The sequence below is a fragment of the Rattus norvegicus genome, chromosome 19, assembly GCF_021556685.1.
Source record: "Rattus norvegicus strain SHRSP/BbbUtx chromosome 19, alternate assembly SHRSP_T2T, whole genome shotgun sequence".
NCBI lineage: Eukaryota > Metazoa > Chordata > Mammalia > Rodentia > Muridae > Rattus > Rattus norvegicus.
In genome coordinates, this window is record NC_141552.1 from 30,479,222 (window position 1) to 30,497,500 (window position 18,279).

General features: G+C 41.9%; 1 protein-coding gene and 1 pseudogene across 15 annotated transcripts in view; one reads left to right on the plus strand and one right to left on the minus strand.

The window, feature by feature from the left end:
- Chd9 (chromodomain helicase DNA binding protein 9) overlaps positions 1-18,279 on the minus strand; it is a 223,711-nt gene that overhangs the window by 15,546 nt on the left and 189,886 nt on the right. For 10 of the 15 annotated variants that reach the window (XM_087596599.1, XM_087596608.1, XM_087596600.1 and 7 more), the window contains 7 exons: positions 16,506-16,548; positions 14,997-15,216; positions 11,354-11,556; positions 7,870-8,772; positions 6,986-7,158; positions 5,703-5,975; positions 4,553-4,721 (listed from right to left, as the gene is read on the minus strand). In XM_087596599.1, coding sequence (XP_087452725.1) covers positions 4,553-4,721; positions 5,703-5,975; positions 6,986-7,158; positions 7,870-8,772; positions 11,354-11,556; positions 14,997-15,216; positions 16,506-16,548 — 1,984 coding nt within the window. The remainder of the gene's footprint in view (positions 1-4,552; positions 4,722-5,702; positions 5,976-6,985; positions 7,159-7,869; positions 8,773-11,353; positions 11,557-14,996; positions 15,217-16,505; positions 16,549-18,279) is intronic. The other 5 variants (XM_087596601.1, XM_087596605.1, XM_087596602.1 and 2 more) reach the window with 3 other exon arrangements.
- On the plus strand, positions 37-2,950 carry LOC108348876 (U1 small nuclear ribonucleoprotein C pseudogene; annotated as a pseudogene).

The window sequence follows — 18,279 nt, forward strand, 5'->3', positions numbered from 1 at the left end:
TTATACACCAAACCAAGAAGTTCTTGCATTAAAAACATGCTCATTTCTCAACTTAAAAACTTAGAGATTGGGCTGGAGAGATGGTTCAGCGGTTAAGAGCACTGACTGCTCTTCCAGAGGTCCTGAGTTCAATTCCCAGCAACCACATGGTGGCTCACAACCATCTGTAATGGGATCTGATGCTCTCTTCTGGTATGTCTGAAGACAGTGACAGTGTATATAATAAATAAATAAATCTTTAAAAAAAAAACTTAGAGATTGGGAATCTAGCTCTCTCTCTTGGTGGCCCACACTGGCCTCCTACCTCAACCCTCCTGCTTTCTCCATTTCATTCTGGGGTTCTAGCTGTGAATCACCTTACCTGACATGTATGAAACTCTTTACTGGCCACTTTGAATGTTGTTTCATTTAATTCATCACACACACACACACACACACACACACACACACACACACACACACGCACGCACACACACGCGCGCGCACACACACACACACACACACACACACAATATCACATCTTGCTCCTCCCATCTCATCTGACACACAAGGAGAAGGCTCAGAAATGTTAATGTTACTAATTTCCAAAAAGTCCAGGAAGGAAGACAGGTGCTGTGGTTTGCCCTGGAGTTATCTGGATTTTGATGCTAATTCCACTGCCCCAAGGACAGCTGCCTAGTCAGTACTCAGGAATCTGGTGACTTCACCAAAACCTCCCCATTGAATCTATAAAGTACAGGTGAGGGGCAGGTACAGGATAGGAGGAGACCTGTCATTGGAGGAGAAGGAGGATGGGTGGGAGAAAGTTTGGAGGAGGAGGAGGAGACTGGAATGAAAAGGAAGGGAGACAGAAGCCATGGCAGGACAATGGAGGCTGACATACAGATCTTGCTCTGTGTATTTACAGGTTGTTATCAATGTTCTTAAGGGATGGTTGGTACTGGGATTTGTATGTTTAAGTGGGCAATTATATCTTATCAACTGGATCTAAGATTATTGTATTGTGTGTTCTTTTATGTGAAGGTTTGAGTGTAAGAAAGTGTGAGGCGGCTGGAGACACTGGGCCGCTGCGGTGGAACTGGGAGGTGTTTCCGCAGAGATATCTAGCAGGTATCTTGAGACACTGCGGTGCGGACCCAGCGAGGTAAAAGACAACAATACATACATTTTTTTATTTTTATATTTTTACAACAGCAGACAGGTCCAGATTTCACATTTACAATTATCAAAGTGTATTATATACTGAGATAACGACAGTGTTAATAATACTTGAGACTTTATCATGGTTTTATACAGTTTTAAAACTAGTGTTATAGTTACGATCACATAGTATGCATATCATTGCTCTAATATTACTTAAGGTTTTACAAATTTTAAATTATGTGTATGTATGTGCATAAGTGCAGGTGCCTGTGGAATTCACAAGAAGGCACTGAAGTCCTTGGTGCTCGAGGTAAGGCATCTGCGGCTGCCAGAAGTGGGTGCTAGGAACTGAACCCTGGTCCTCTGCAAGGGCTATATCCATTCTTAACCAATGAGCCGCCCCTTTAGCTCTTAGATTTATATTGCTAATATAAAGAGCACTAATATAGTAAAAAAAAGAGATAATAGTAATAACTATATAAACTATATTGCTATATAATGTATATTATTTTATATATAATTACTGTACACTATGTATAGTATTATTCATCAAAGAATTACTTATAGGTGACAGCTGGCCATTTTCAGCTGCAAAGTCACTGAAGCTGCCACGTGATCTAATACTGATTGTATCTTATGGAGAAGCTTTTGGATCAAGAATGAGAATAGTAAACCCACTGTGCTGGGCAAGAGAGCCCACAGCTGATCTCCATTTGTCCTCACATCTTAGTGGAAAGAAAGCTCCTTAACCCTAAAATTATCAGTGTAAAGCATAACTTGGGAAACATATACTTCATGAATAGAAATACTCACATTGAATGTTCCTGCAGGGGGAGCATATGTGTGTGGTGATCAGAGCTTGCCTGCCATTGGGTGTCCTTCCTTAATCGCTCTCCATTTTATTTAATGATGCAGGGTCTCTCATTGTTCTGGCTAGTCTAGCTAGCTTGCTCGCCCCAAGGATCCCCTGTTGCTAGCTAACAAGCACTGGGATTACAGACTATGATCTCCAGGCTTACATGCAAATGCTTTCTTTACTCACCGAGTTACATCCTCCGCCATTCAGGGTTAGTAACTTGAAAATTACACTAAACGGTTAGTGAATCCATAGAAGACCAAACATACCACTGAAAATAAGCTAATTGATAATTTAAAATAGCAGTGATTGGAAACAGCGATCAGTCCCCCAACTGCAGGAGTCCCACACACTGTACTCACACACAGTTACGGTTTTGAAATGCTTCCAAGTATCATGTGGCAACCAGACACAGTCCCTACTAGAGTAGAGTCCTTAGCCTTGGATAACAAAGAAGGTGTAAAGAAAATTCAAGGGTAGCCAATGGCCTGTGCAGCAACGTGCCTAAGTTTTATTGTGACTGCTGTGATACGTATCTTACCCACAATTCTCTGTCTGTGAGGAAGACACACTGCCGTGGTGGGAAACACAAAGAGAATGTGAAACACTGTTACCAGAAATGGATGGAGGAGCAGGCCCAGAGCCTGACTGACAAAACAACTGCTGCGTTTCAGCAGGAAAGATCCCTCCAGCTCCATTCTCTGCTCCTCCGCCTGCAGAGGCCATGATTCCACCTCCCCCTAGTCTCCCAGGTCCTCCTTGACCTGGCATGGTGTCTGCACCCCACATGGGAGGCCTTCCGTGATGCCAATGATGGGCTCTCCTCCTCCTGGGATTCGACCACCCATGGGAGGCCACAGGCCCATGATGCCCAGGTCTCCAACGGTGAGACCTCCTGCCCGTCCTATGATGGTGCCCACATGGCCCGGCATGACCCAGCGAGACGGATAGGAGCAGAAGCGCTCTTTATCATTTTGTATTTCTGTTTTCATCACCAGGAGACCTTGGTGCTGAGCTGAGTGTTCAGTAGATGCATGACAAGGAACTTCCCTTCCAGACAGAGAGAACGCTTCAGAGGGAGAAGCACAAAAAAGAGCAGTTCTCACTTATATCATGAAATGTGAAAATAAAGTCGTCAGCCCTTTTAGTTAAAAAAAAGAAAAAAAGAAAAAAAGAAAAAAAAAAGAAAAGAAAATTCAACCCATTCATTTTCTTTCATTGGAAATCAGTGTTTTGGGGGTAAGTACATGGTGGTGAATATTCCCGAGACTCAAATGATCTTAAACATCATTCTTAATTCTTGACAGTCTAAGAAGAATACAGGTAGAAGGCAGCCAGACAAGACAAAACCAGGTTGATTTTTTTTGGGGGGGGTTCTTTTTTTCGGAGCTGGGGACTGAACCCAGGGCCTTGCGCTTCCTAGGCAAGCACTCTACCACTGAGCTAAATCCCCAACCCCAAACCAGGTTGAATTTAAAACATTTTAGAGTTATTAATTTTCATCTTACGGGTATGTTGCTTTGCGTGCGTGCGTGCGTGCGTGCGTGCGTGCGTGCGTGCGTGTGTGTGTGTGTGTGTGTGCGCGCGTGCGCGTGTGTAAATATGTTGATTCAAGTGGCCAGAAAGGTTAGAAGAAATAGACTCAAGGGAAAAATATACTAATATAGTAATAGTTTTAGAAATGCTGTGGTTTACCATGCAGACATTGGAGGGGCAAAGCTAAGTCTACAGTGCTTTAAGAGGTAGAATTCCAGTCACTGAGAGAAGAAACAAACAGATCAGGGAAAATGCACTTCTGAATTAGAAGATATTTTTCTGAAACTTGGCATAAGAAGGGTTATCTGAAGTGGAAGAGGTCTTGTCTTGAAAGGGTCTGTGGAAACTGAAGAGACTAGTCAGAAATAACTCCTGTGTCATGTCTGCTTGGCCATCTCAAAGTGTCTCCAAACCCTCTCAAGTCTTCTACTAACAACCACTATCATGGGACTTAAATTACTGTTTGAAGCACAGAATATACTGTCTTACCGAAATGCTACTCTAACTTTTATCTGTTAAAAGCTACTGGACAGGATGGTATCTCCATTCAAATACTGAACCTTCTCAAACTAAACTGCTATAATTCAAAATGTCATACTAAAGTTCAACAGGGCTGGTGGTGCACTTCAGAGTTACAGTGATGGGCTAAGCATACATGAAGTCCTGTGCGATCTCCAGAACACACACACGCACGCACACACGCACGCACGCACGCACGCACGCACACGAGATGTAGAGACACAGACAGACACAGAGACACAGACTCAGGCAGGCAGACAGGTAGACAAACACAGACATACACACACAAAGAGACAGAGAGAGAGACAGAGAGAGACAGAGACATAATACAAATCACACGTACACATCCCAGGAAATAATATTTAATATGATGCTGACTGCTTTGTAGGCGTTAAAGAGGTCCCTAACACTAAAGAGTACATATGTTTTATTTCAAATGTGTATAGAAGGTTATTTGGCAAAGGCAGGAACACCTTGATGACACCGAGTCACGTTTACCTGATGCTGGGATAGACTTGGAGGTGTTCACAACGCTGGTCTCCGATGTGCTCTGCAGCTCCCGAGGCCGGGGGAGGCACTGCTGCTGGCCCACGGCACCATCTTCACCATCAAACGGCCTTTTCTGGGCAAGTCCCTGCTTCTGAAATGTCAACTTCAAACCACCTTCCTATTAAAAAAGAAAGAATTTAAAACCATTATCAAGACAGAAAATGTTACCAAAACCTTACTATAGGATATCAAGAAAAATATTTTACTTAGAAAGAGTGAAGGCAAAAACCCCTGATAGTCCTGTGGGTCCTGTTCACAAATCAGCAGGAGCACACTCATCACGTCCGTGCACACTCATCACGTCCGTGCACACTCATCACGTCCGTGGCTACTAACCAAAGTTTTTCATGTGGGAGGTACAGAACTCAAACTTTTCAGGGGCAGACAGACACCCTAGGTACATCGCTTGTGACATTTTTAGTGGCATCACCCACACATACACATATAGACTGGTATGAAGTATGGCCTTCCTATGTGTCTTCAAGTTGCCGTCCCTTTCTCCCTGCTTCTCAGCCTTTAAAGGGCCATGGTATATATGTGTACTCCACAGTAAACCTCAGATTTATTTTAGACAGCAAATAATTAAACTTCAAAGAACATATTAAAATAAACATTCTTAATAATGGGGCACATTAAATGTTTGAGAGGGAAAGTACATTGATATACCACATAAATATTAAAAAGGCCAGTACAGAAACAGTCACATTGTTCAGGAAACACCGTATTCAGAACTGTTCTCAGGAGAGAAGCCTACTTAGTGATGGCCCCTTAGTGGGATGCTCAACTTGAACACCTACTACTTAGTGATGGCCCCTTAGTGGGATGCTCAACTTGAACACCTACTACTTAGTGATGGCCCCTTAGTGGGATGCTCAACTTGAACACCTACTACTTAGTGATGGCCCCTTAGTGGGATGCTCAACTTGAACACCTAGATACAAGGAGGAGGCAATGCAATACCCTGAGACAAGTACGTGAAGGAGGAAGGAAGGAAGGAAGGAAGGAAGGAAGGAAGGAGAGAGAGCAGGCGGCCATTGCAGAAAAGCATGCTGCACACCGCAATCGCAACCAGGCCCTAGGGCAATAAAAATGCACATACGTCTTTGATTTTCACTGTAAACTCCTTTTCTCGTACATGCTTCTTCACCTTTGACATCTGTGGTGACTGTTCATGCTCTTCTTTGACAGCCACAGCTGGGGGCGTGGGGACACTGGGCTCGCTGTATTCTGTAGCTGCTCCGGGACTGTCCAGCAGTTTTGTGGTATAGAAAGACGCCACTGTGTTAGCATCATAATGTCTTCTAGCTGACGGCCACTTCCCTTTCAGAACTGTTTGACAAATACTGTCCAAGCGGTTGATCATTACCCGGTCCTAGAAAAGCAGGTAACACCAAGGTATTCTTTTAGTAATTAAGCCAGACTGTTAGAGCAAACAATCTAAGAGCTTTGATGGTTTAAGTCAGGTATAACCGTGTGTGTAGTATGCTTATACATTCTCATATGTATTGTAATTCTGTATATTATGTAAGTGCAAATTCCCTTTGGTGATGTTCAAAAGAGTTATACCACAAAGATATATTTATTATTTTAATATTTTATTCCTTCAATTATAGTGTTATGTATTTTAGGCTGTCCTTAATAGCCCAAGGATCCTCCCAATTGTTTGAATTATAGAAATGTAATATATGTGTGAACCACAAGAGCCAGTTAAGCCTGGGGCTCTGTACGTGTTAGCACAGTTAAGCCTGTGGCTCTGAACGTGTGGGGCTGCATCTGCAGACGCAGGGTACGAAAGTAATACTTAGACATGTAGAGAGAGAACAGGCTCCTTCATCTCTAACCTCTCAGCCTCCTTCCCAAAGACCCTGACTAGTCTAGTCCACATGGGGACCACAGTAATCCAGATGTAGCTGCTTGTACCACTGAAAGTATCTATTTACAATGAACTTTTTGGTAGGTCACAACTTCAAAAAGCATTCACTGTCCTTCATTCTAAACGCTCTAAAGTTACATTGAGAAGCATCCACGTGTAGATATAACTCATTTAATAGGCAGAAATAATTTATGCTTTTCATGGAAATACCAAAATGTCATCATAAATTTATTGTGACCTATTTTTTCATGTAAGACTATCCACCATTAGGCCAGATGTGGTGGTGCACATCTTTAATCCCAGAGCTCCAGAGGCAGAGGCAGAGAGGCAAATGTCTGTGAGTATGAGGCCAGTCTGACTGCCAGAGCCATACACTAAGACTTGGTCTAGGAAAAAATCAAATCAAAACAAAACAAAACCACCACCACAACAACAAAACCAAAAACCCAAAGAGAAAAGAATGTCTACCATCAAAGCTAGTCATAAAAAGCAATAACCTCTCCTTTTACCTTCGGCCAGTATGAGGCTGCCAGCATATATCCACCCTGTAACAGGTGCGCGGACTCTGGTGCTCCATTGCTTGCCTGGAAGCTGTCCTGGGTTCCGTCCTGGGTTTCGTCCTGGGTAGCGCTCAGTGACGCGACACTTTCCTCGTCATAGGCTTTCGCGTGAGGCGTACCTTCTAAGGACAAGTCACAGTCACCCTTTACAATCTACATGCATACTATTACAGTCCTACGCAATTCCTTACATTTCTCAGTTCTCCAAATAAGATAACACTTAGCCGTGGGCATGCTCACTGTCATAGCCCTGGAAGTCTTACTACAGAGCTGTGACAAGGAACTCCAGCTCCAGTGGACAATGAGGCTCTGTAGGCCACAGTGGCCCCTAGCCAAGCCTGGTGTGGCTTGGTTCTTGTACCTGAGCTGCTGCTGCTGCAAACACACCCCAGGAAAGGGCCACCAGATGCTGCCACCGCTCTGCCGGGAGGCCTCGTTCTTACTGTACATTGTCCTTCTACGGACTGGTGACAAGCATGGTGCGATAGATACTCGTTTGTCTATTTAATCTAAGGTTCCTGGAATTTGCTATAAACATTCTTTATTTGTTCATAATAAACTTGTTCTGGGGACAGCAGTAAATTTAAGGCAATCACAAAGAAGACAAGCTGTTATATAAAACTCAAACTCCCCATTCCACTGATCTACTGGGCAATGCTTGACCACAGAATAGGGATTGTGTAACTCCAGATTCCTCAATCATGATTTTCCAAGAAAAGTGATAAGCCCAAAACTTAAGCTTATGAGTTTAAGCATGCGTCAGCTATTTCGAGCAAGTTCTATGCGTTTTCATTTGAAAAGCTGTCATAAAGATAACAAATGTGTGCATGTACCTCGCTTTTGGACCTCTTCTTCACTGTCACTTTCTTCGGATGATGATGAAGAAGATGATGATGACGAGGAGGAGGATGAGGAGGAAGAGGAGGATGCCGAAGAACAAGATGAGGATGAAGAAGAGCTAGAGCCTGATCGAGAGTGTGAACAAGAGGAGGAAGAAGAGGAGGAGGAGGATCTGGAAGAACACGATGAGCGCTCAGAGTCAGAGTCAGAATCAGAACTGGATTCTGACCCTCTTTTGTGGACTCTCTGTTTCTTAGAAGCTGGATTTGGAGTTAGGGGTTCTGTTCTGGCTGCAACCATGCGTCTGTCTGTTTCACTTTTCCCACCAGATTTCTGTTCTCCAGGAGCCTGTGATAAAACACCGTTCTTTGGACTTACAGGCTCAGATTTAACTCGTGTCCTTGTTTCCATAGAAGACATAGATTCTTCTTCAGAGGACTGGGGCTCTTCTGCAAGGCTTTCACTCTTAACTCTCACGTCCTCTACAAGAGGCCCTTTAGCACCTAGCAGTCTAGGCGAAGAGGTAAGAGGAGAAGCAGAAAGTACTACTTGGTATTGCTGTAACAGTGGGGTGGAAGTCCTTGAGTGAGTCACCTTGCTCTGACTGTAGCTCCTCTGAGCAGCCATAAATGAGAGCTCAGGGTCACGCAGAATGTGATAGTCGGTCCGGCTGACTCCATGTTTGGCAGCACCAATAAGCAAATCCCTATCATGAGAGCCGCATTCCCACCAGATAGGTAAGTCTGGATTCGGATGGCAAAGCTTCAAGCGTTCAAACAACTGTGGGTGGCGAAGGGCCTGCTCCCGCACTTTTCTAAGAAGTTCAATGCGATACAATGTCCTAGAAGCTCGTTCTTCTGTGATTGGTTGAATAAAAATATTTGGATCGACCAATTCTATATCAAAACAAGGACCAAAATATTAATCTCAAAAATGTGTTAGGGAGATTTCACACAAGGTAACTTTAAAAGCCTCTATACATCATTATAATTTCTAGTACTGTAAATGTAAAAATTATTTTTAAAATTACTAAAATTATGAAACATAAAATATTTGTATTTTAAAATGACTAACATGATCATTTCAGAAGTATATTGCCGTGAATAGGAATTTATTTTTAAGAACTTCTCTAAGCTTACTTATAAATACATCTAGAATGGTTCAGTGATTCCCAATAAACAAATGAAATCTAGCACATCTTATAGTGCATAAGGTAACTTAGGTTACAAAGACAGTTTGTTTGTTTGTTTTGTTTTTTGGCCAGGGTCTTTGTCTATCCCTGGCTGTCCTGGAACTCAGCCTCAAACTTAGAGATCCACCTGCCTCTGCCAACCCATATGTACCACCATGCCTGGCAACAACAGAATTTTTAACGTTTGAGGGAAAACGGTCTGTCAGCCAAACATCACACAAATTACTAGGGAAACGAGCTTGGCTTCAGCATTAGATCACGGTACGTTTGTTTTGATGTGGTCCTACCTTTTGAATCCAGTTAATGGCTCTTGGAAATCACTTAAAAGATAATGTGCTATCACACTAATGCAAGAACCAACCTGGAACTCACAACAAAAACATGCATAAAGTTTGAACAAAAATAAAGTGTTGGGTTTATAGTTTATAGGTTACATCTATAACTGACTCCAAATGAGGACGACTTCTTCCTCACGGAATCTCACAGAGAATCTACTGCACACAAGACGGAGTACATAGAAGGCACTAAAAACAGCAGGTTGATTTTTTGATTTTTTATTCTATGCATCTGGAGTTTTTTGCCTGCTTGCACATGCGTGCAACCATGTGTGTGCTTACTGCCAAAAGGGCCAGAAGAGGATGATGGGTTTCCTGAAAACTGGAGTTACTGATGTTTGTTGGACACTGTGTGGGTGCTGGGAATCAAACCTGAGTCCCCCAAAGGAGCAGCCAGTGTTCTCAACCAGAGTCATCTTGCCAGCCCACAAGTAGACTTTTGAAAATTTGAGCAGAAATAGGATTTGTGAGATTCCAAGTTATTTGTTAATTATGTGGGAAAACATAAAGTAGAAAAATATAATCATAAACTGTGTTGACTTAGTGACCCAGATGAGTACCACCCTGACAGCAAAAACCTTACGACATTATTAACAAACACAGCATCAAAACCTGCAACCAAGTGGGCATGGTGACACACGGGTGACAATCCTGGCACTGTGGAGGCAGAGGCAGGTGCATCTCTGTGAGACAGAGGCTGGCATTGTGTGCCAATCAAGACCTTGTTTCAAAAAAAAAAGAAAGAAAAGAAATGATACATTGTCTGATCAAAACTTAAATTGGAACAGAAGGAAATATGGCAAAATTACTTATGATATTTAGGTCCTTTATGATGAGGAACAGTGAGAAGACTCAAGTACCAAATGGGTGCCCTAGAACACAAACGTACATCAGAGAAGTCAAATGGGGGAGAGATGCCTATCATCCCACAGTGGAAGGACTGTGACCCAAGGCAAGTTGCATTACAAGTGGGGACAAGGCCAGACAGGCTACATGGCAAGACCCTGTCCCAGACAAGCATCAACCTCCTTCCCCCAGAAATGTACAGGGGTGAAAAAAACCCTGGTAAAATCCAAACTCAGATAGCATAGCATAGCATTCGGGAGGCTGAACTGTATCTGAACTTAAAAAAGGCAATTTGTTTTCCTTGCCATTATTTCCGAGGAGCACAGGATAACTATTTATTTAGTTCTACGTTATACATGTCAATAAAGCAGACTGAAACCACCCTGGATTTCCTGACACTAGATAATCAGGAGATTTGCTACATCATTTGGCAAACTGGCAGTAGATCTTGTAGGAAAAAAAAAAAAAGCAAAAACACAAACCCGGATCCACCCTTGCTTTTGTATCCATCCAATTTTGTGTCCTATTTTATCTAAACCTGTCACGTTCGGTTTGTGGTACCCATGCTCTTGGTTGTGTGGTCAGCCACTGGAGCACAGGGGACCTACTGGGGCCACTTCCTTAAAGGAAACTTGACTGTTCAAAGCTCCTTAGCTGATCCCCCTCTCCGTATTGGGGTTCTTCCTTGAGTTTGCACAGGTCTTACACACAACGTTACAGCCAGGAGGACTGGAACGACCGTCAGAGCCAGAGGCAATGGCTCGCCACAAGGGAGCAATGCTTTCTTGAAACAGCACAATTTATTTTCTTTTTGGTTTTTGTTAGAGAGAAGACCTCTCTACATAGCCCTGATTGGCCAAAAACTTATTATGTAGACCAAGTGGCCTTGAACTCAGAGATCCACCTGCCCCTGCCCAGCTAATGCTAGAATTAAAAAAGTTGTTTTCTTCAAGTTTGGTGGGCATTTTCTCTCTTTATCTCACTGTGGCAATTAGGTCCAGGGAACAGGAGTCTTAGCAACATAACTTGTTTACAGTTCTAAAAACTTATAATTTCTTAAATTTAATATTTTTCTTTGATTTATAAGGGGGACGTTATACACACCTTCTTTGGAAGGAAGACGACAGACCCTCCGACACATGGCCATGAATGCACACAAGTACTTCTCCAGACTGTTATCGGTTTTCTTGTGCAGCCGAGCCAGAGCTCGGAATTTTGTCCAATCAAACTGTCCTCTGTCTGGGTCAAAAACTACTCCAAATGTAGACACAACTCTATAAAAGTCAGCTTCTTCTCTCCTTGTCCATCTACATTGAATCAGATTGAGATAAAAAATACATGCACATCACTAGAATATTAATGGTGAAAATAATGACTATAACACAGATTTAAAACGCTTATAGTACTTAATGCCTGACAGGATTAAAGCCAGATTTTAGCCTTGAAATATAATTTAACTGTTCCTTCAGTCATTGCCAAGTGGCTTCTGCATTACTTACTAGATGAGAAAAAAATACGCATAGCATACAAAATTATATGACCCTGTCCTGAAGTAAAATTAAAGTGTTTTTAGACACATTTGCAGTATGCAATACTATTTACTGTTGCATGTGTTACAGAAAGAATTTTAGGAGGCCAGAGAAGACAGACTTGAGTGATCAAGAAAACCATTAATGATCAAGAAGATAAAGAAGTGTTTTGTGTTTGCCACCAAATCTGCTCTAGGATACAGATGGTGCAAAATGAAGAGACCCTTGCAAGCTGTTCTCCGATGCCTGTACACACACACACACACACACACACACACACACACACACAAAATAATGTAAAAAGCAAACAACAACAACAACAACAACACCAAAACCCAACCCCCAAGTTTATCATGGGTGAGCGGTGGCATGCTGGAGAGTAAGATGGGACAAGGTTACAACGAGGGTGGAGGGAGAGGCGTGGAGTACGTAAAACAGGAGGTATTCTGCACCTCAAGGGGCTGACAAGTATTTTAGATCGACAGACAGAGCTTCTATTGAGAGGGAGCAGAGTGGAGCTGGGGCCTAATTACAAAGCTCCAGGGCCCAGAATGTGAGCTCTTTTCAGAGGGGGCTCCTGACGCACAGAGGGTGTGCTTCCGTCACACTCGCACATTTTCACACAGCACACATCTGCACACTAGTGCCCTTGCTTAGCTCACACTCACACATCTTCATACAGCACACATCTGCACATTAGTGCCCTTGCTAAGCTCATTCAACTTCTGTGTTAATGAAAAAAATGGCAAAGGCTTTTGAAAAATGTTAAAGGCTCACTTTCCCGTAGTCACACATCCATGCTCATAATGTTCAATTCTCAGAACCTATGTGAGACGTTTACTGTGGGAGCTAGAAAGTTATTCAACAGTCAGAGTGCGTTTGCTCTTGCAGAGGACCTGGGTTCAGGTCCCAACACCCACATAGCAGCTCACAATCATGTATAATTTTGATCCAATGTTGCCTTCTGACATCTGTGGGCACCAGACACACTCATGGTGTATATACATATTTGTAGACAAAACTCTGAGACACATTAAGGGCGGGGGTGATATAGCTATAATGTAAAATATAGCCTGAGAAACTAATTGAGTCATGGATTACAGACCTGGGTGTAAAGAATGCACTGGGGATGAAGGACCTACTAAAGATTACTCAGAACAGAAATAAACATTAAAATTAATAGTGATTATCATCACAAAAATTGCAACTGAAAAGAAGACATAGAGAACATATGCCATCATAAAATCTCGTATTCTATTGTGGTAGTGGCTTAGTTAGTTAAGTAAATGCTATTGAGCACAGAAAAGGGAGAAGATGATGTTATCCAATACCTATTAATAACCTAGTTGAACAGGTCACATGGGCTGTGCTACAGACCAGACAATGAGGGGCCTTCAGGTAATAGAGACAAAGACAAACTGGGGACTAAAACTAAGCAGGGCATTCTTGGTGAGAGGAAGTTGTCGTAAAGTTAGAAATGCAAAGTCAAGCATAGCAGAAGGGGGCTCACGGGGTCAGAGCACTGACTGCTTTCATAGAGAACACAGCTTCCATTCCAGTTCCAGGGGATCTGATGCCCTCTTCTGGCCCATGTGGGCACTGTATCACATGGTGCACAGACAATCATGCAATACATGTAAAAAATAATACTAGGGGCTAGAGATGGCTTAGTGGTGAATAGCACTTCCAAAGGACCCAACTTTGACTCCCAGCACCCATATTAGGTGGCTCACAAATGCCTTTACCCCAGCTCCAAGGGGATCCAACACTCCTTGCTTCTTAAGGTACCTACATTCCCCTGGACATACCCACAAAGTTAATAGTAATCAGAAGAAATCTTTAAAAAAATAACTAAATCTTTAAAAAGCCCAAACCTAATTGTAATAGTCTTTGAACTTAGACTTCAGGGCATAACATTTTCTACTTATATAAAACAGTAAGCAATCAGATGTCATGAAAACATCATTTTAGGAAAATGAATCAACATCTAACAGACTACGGGGTGGGCACAGAGGACATTAATGGTAACAACAATTGATTACCAGTGGAGATGGCATCTGCTTCTCTTCCCTTAAGTCTAGACTAGGCTGGTTCTGTGATAGTTTTTGCCATAGGAAGGTGGTGGAATGATATTTTGTAACTGATGAGAACAGACTTTAAGAAGTCGGCAACATCTATCAATCGACAGTTTATTATATATCTTGGCAACTGATGGAGCATACCACAAAGAGAAGTTTTACACTTTAATCATTGGTTAGTTTGTAGGATATATTTGTTTGTGCGAATATAAAAAACAACTTAAAAAAACCCCTTAGGTGCTGTATACCAGAGTGAAAAAGAAATCAACTTAGTATCTACCGACAAGGGAACAGTTCTGTAAATTCTAGAATTTCCACACAATAGACAGTTAAACAGCTATCACTACCTCAGTGTGTAAAGTGCTTCTTCCCCTTCTGACCTCCTGAGGCATCAGGCACAGACACATACACACACGTAGGTAAAACATGCACACAAATAAACATACATGAATAAACCCTGGAAAGATATTTTAAGGAAAGAAGTGGGAACTTTGTGGTTGAGAAACTTCCCTGTCTTGCTTTGTTTTAAAGATAGTACCTCTCTACACAGTCCTGACTCTCCTATAACTCCCTTTTAGACCAGGCTGGCCTCAGACTCACAGCACTGTGCCTGTCTCAGTCTCCAGAGAGTCCGACTCCCTGTTGTAATGTCTCCCACTCTGCCTTCCACAACAGTAGCTGCAACAACTCACCCTTTTACAGAGGAGAGGTGGATTGCTTTCCTTTCATTTTTAAATTTTATAAATGTTTTAATGTAAAGGAAGATTGACAAGGCTCTATTTATTATAATTTAAGTTTTAGATCTATTTAAAATTTAAATTTTTATACAATTTAAAATTGTATAAAGAAATTTTATCTATGCCTTTATTCTTAATATTTCAATGTTAGTAGAAATGACAACGCTGATGAAATATGAATTGCAAACATAAGACAATAATCTTTGTTAGTTTTTTCATAATTCTGCTTTTGTCAGTGAATGAGTATATGCATATATATATATATATATATATATATATATATATATATATATATATGTGAGCCTTTTGTTTTGACTATTAGGATCACAATCGAACAACTTCATAATCTTCCAAATGAACACACATCCGTAGATACTGTACATTAAAACTGCTATGGTCTTACCTCTGCTGTCTTTCTATCTTGGCTGCCATTTTAGGGTTCAGGGCTGCTTCTTCATAAAGAGGCTGCATGACACTGGCAGGCACTGAGAAGGTTGGCTGTGCTTGCTGGATGTGTCTGTTTTTATTGGTTCGCTGGTACGCAGTGATGAGGCGTCTCAGCCGTGTGGTCAGAGCTGATGGGGTAGGCCAGTACACTTTGTCCCCTTCCATCAACTGACCCTCTGTGTTTAAGGAAACTTACGTTAGTAACAGTGATACAACCTAAGCAGATACTGTATGACACTCACAAAAAATGAAACTTTCTATTTATTACTTTCTTTCTTTCTGATTATAGGAAGTAAACCAACTGAATCTTTCTCCATAAAATAGAGCTGCTGGGTCTGGTAACACACACCTTTAACCCTAGCACTCAGGACACAGACAGGCAGATCTCTGAGGTTAAGACCAGCTTGGTCTATAGAGTGAGTTCCAGGACAACCAGGGCTACATAGTGAGTGAGACCTTGTCTCAAAAGAAAAAAAAAAGTTGATAGCCTTAAAAAGCATTGCAAGAGGGGGCTGGGGATTTGGTTCAGTGGTAGAGCGCTTGCCTAGCAAGTGCAAGGCCCTGGGTTCGGTCCCTAGCTCCGAAAAAAAGAAAAGAAAAAAAAAAAAAGAAAAAAAAAAGCACTGCAAGATAAGAGTTACTCACAGTAAGAGGGGTATGATGGAAATGGAGTCAGGATGTTATCTATTTGAACAGAATTTTTCTTGCATAGAAAATACAACTCTTGGAATTCCAGGCCTAATATATCATGCTGCCTTGCATGATATGGCTATTCAATGACATAAGTAAATTAATTAAAAGCCAAACAGAAATCAATGGGACACTTCATACTGCAAACCCAGGGAACATAAAATTATCTATTGAATTTATATTAATTTGTAATCAAAGCATTTTTAAAGCCATTAGGTAGAAAATTTAAAAATCCACTGAAGACTGGGAATATAGCTCAGTTGGAAGCGTGGTTGCCTAGCCAAGCATGAAGCCCTGGGTCTGTTATCGCCAGCCGTGTATGGCCGAGATGAGATATGCTGCAACCCTGGCTCTTGGGAAGATCAGATACTTAGTGTCATCTTTAGCTATGTAGTAAGTTTAAGGTCGGTCTGGGTGACAGGAGACCCTGTCTAAAAACACAATTACCCTAAAAATCCCAGCAAAACACCACAAAACCAAAACATCAGTCAAAGCAGAACCTGCTCGGCTGGCTTTGTGAGTAAGAGTAAGGCTGTTCCCTGATGCACATCAGGAAGTAATAAGAAATTAAATGCATTATTATTGCACTAATATTTAATGATTTAACCAAGCTACAGTCAACAGTGTCTAGTCTATAAGTCAAGGCTTCGCAAAACCTAACAGTACTGTTACATTCCCAGGGCAAGTTTCTATGCAAATTATATACAAAAATGTGATGTGTTCATGAGGATGTGAATCCATTCACAGCTCTGCTAAGGGAAGAAGTGCAGCCTACCTCCATCTGCTATGACCAGATCTCCCGGGGAAGAAACGTCATCCTTTAAAAGAGACAGACATTTGTCACAAAGTAACTGGATTAGAATTTAAAAAGCAAAAAACAAAACAAAACAACAACAAACCACAGAAAACAAAACTTCTTTATAAGAGACCTCTCTACTTCTTTATAAGAGACCTCTCTACTTCTTTATAAGAGACCTCTCTACTTCTTTATAAGAGACCTCTCTACTTCTTTATAAGAGACCTCTCTACTGCTTTATAAGAGACCTCTCTACTCCTTTATAAGAGACCTCTCTACTCCTTTATAAGAGACCTCTCTACTCCTTTATAAGAGACCTCTCTACTTCTTTATAAGAGACCTCTCTACTCCTTTATAAGAGACCTCTCTACTTCTTTATAAGAGACCTCTCTACTCCTTTATAAGAGACCTCTCTACTTCTTTATAAGAGACCTCTCTACTTCTTTATAAGAGACCTCTCTACTTCTTTATAAGAGACCTCTCTACTTCTTTATAAGAGACCTCTCTTTCAACACCTTTCTCAACACACCTGACCTGTGAAGTAACCCAGGAACTAAGTGAACTAAGATTTTGGTCCAGTCCGTTTAGCAAAAACAAAACACAACTTCTTGGCTGAACTCTCACACTTACCGTTTCTCCCTAGAACCTCTATATTTTAAATCAGGCACTAGTCCCTTCTATAGGAGGAAGCCAGTTCCCCTCCTCTGGTCCTCTTTAGCCCTGAGCTGCCTTGTGTTTTACCGTTGAGCTGCTTTTCACAGTCTGTACATCGCCTAAAAGATGTACTCTAATTCCTGTGTGCCAAACGGTCCATCTTTCTTCAGTCTGAGCTGTGTGTGTGGACTCAGCTTTTACCCAACAACGGAACAATTCTACTGAACGTCCCTGTGCTGCCTTCCATTTACATTGGCAGTTGATTCCAAGAACCCCATTCTTACTGCTGGGGAAGCAGGGTAACCCACCCCCGCGGGAGTCTTGTTTGCTCTGATTACCTTTGGAGCACCTACAGATGTATCCAGATGTGAACTTCATTCCCCTAATACTAAAGGTCATGTCTTTTCAACTGGCACCTCATTCAAATAGTGCCCCTTCTGCACAACAGCCATATTCCTTTGGAATGTCTGCTTGGCAGACGGCAGGCACAATCGTGCTACTGCACTTCTCAAGTTTTATTTTTTCTTTACAGTCAGTAGGATGTTAAGTCAGGAGAAGAAACTAGACAGACACCATAGAAGGAAAGGGAAAACTTTTACTTCCTACTGCTGGGGAAGTCCTCTAATGCTCAGCTCCCAGCACGGCCTCATCCAGAGCCCAGCTCCTGCTACAGAAACTGTTCTGACCATTTCCACCTTGAGTGCTTTCTTGGAGAATCCCTACAGTAAGACTTGTCTTGGAAAAAGTTTTCTTGGCACTGTACAGCACACTTCCAGCCACTTGCAGCAAGATTTCTAGGAAGATTTCCTGTGTGGGTACACATTGGCCATCTTTTGAGCAATGGCTATGCCCTCCCATTACAGTCTGGATTTTAGACTATACAAGGATGGTGGGAATGGTAGATTAACTTTTCACCCTTAACTTTTTTTCCCCACATGGTGAGATTTAAATGGGGGGACGAGACAAGGGGAAGGGGTGAGAGAAAGGAAGAGAAAAGAGACGCCCTTGACTTTGTTACATGTATTTATGTATTATTTTTATTTCTGTATGCGTGCCTGTGTGCATGCCCGCCATGGTGTATATGCCTGTGCCACAGGAA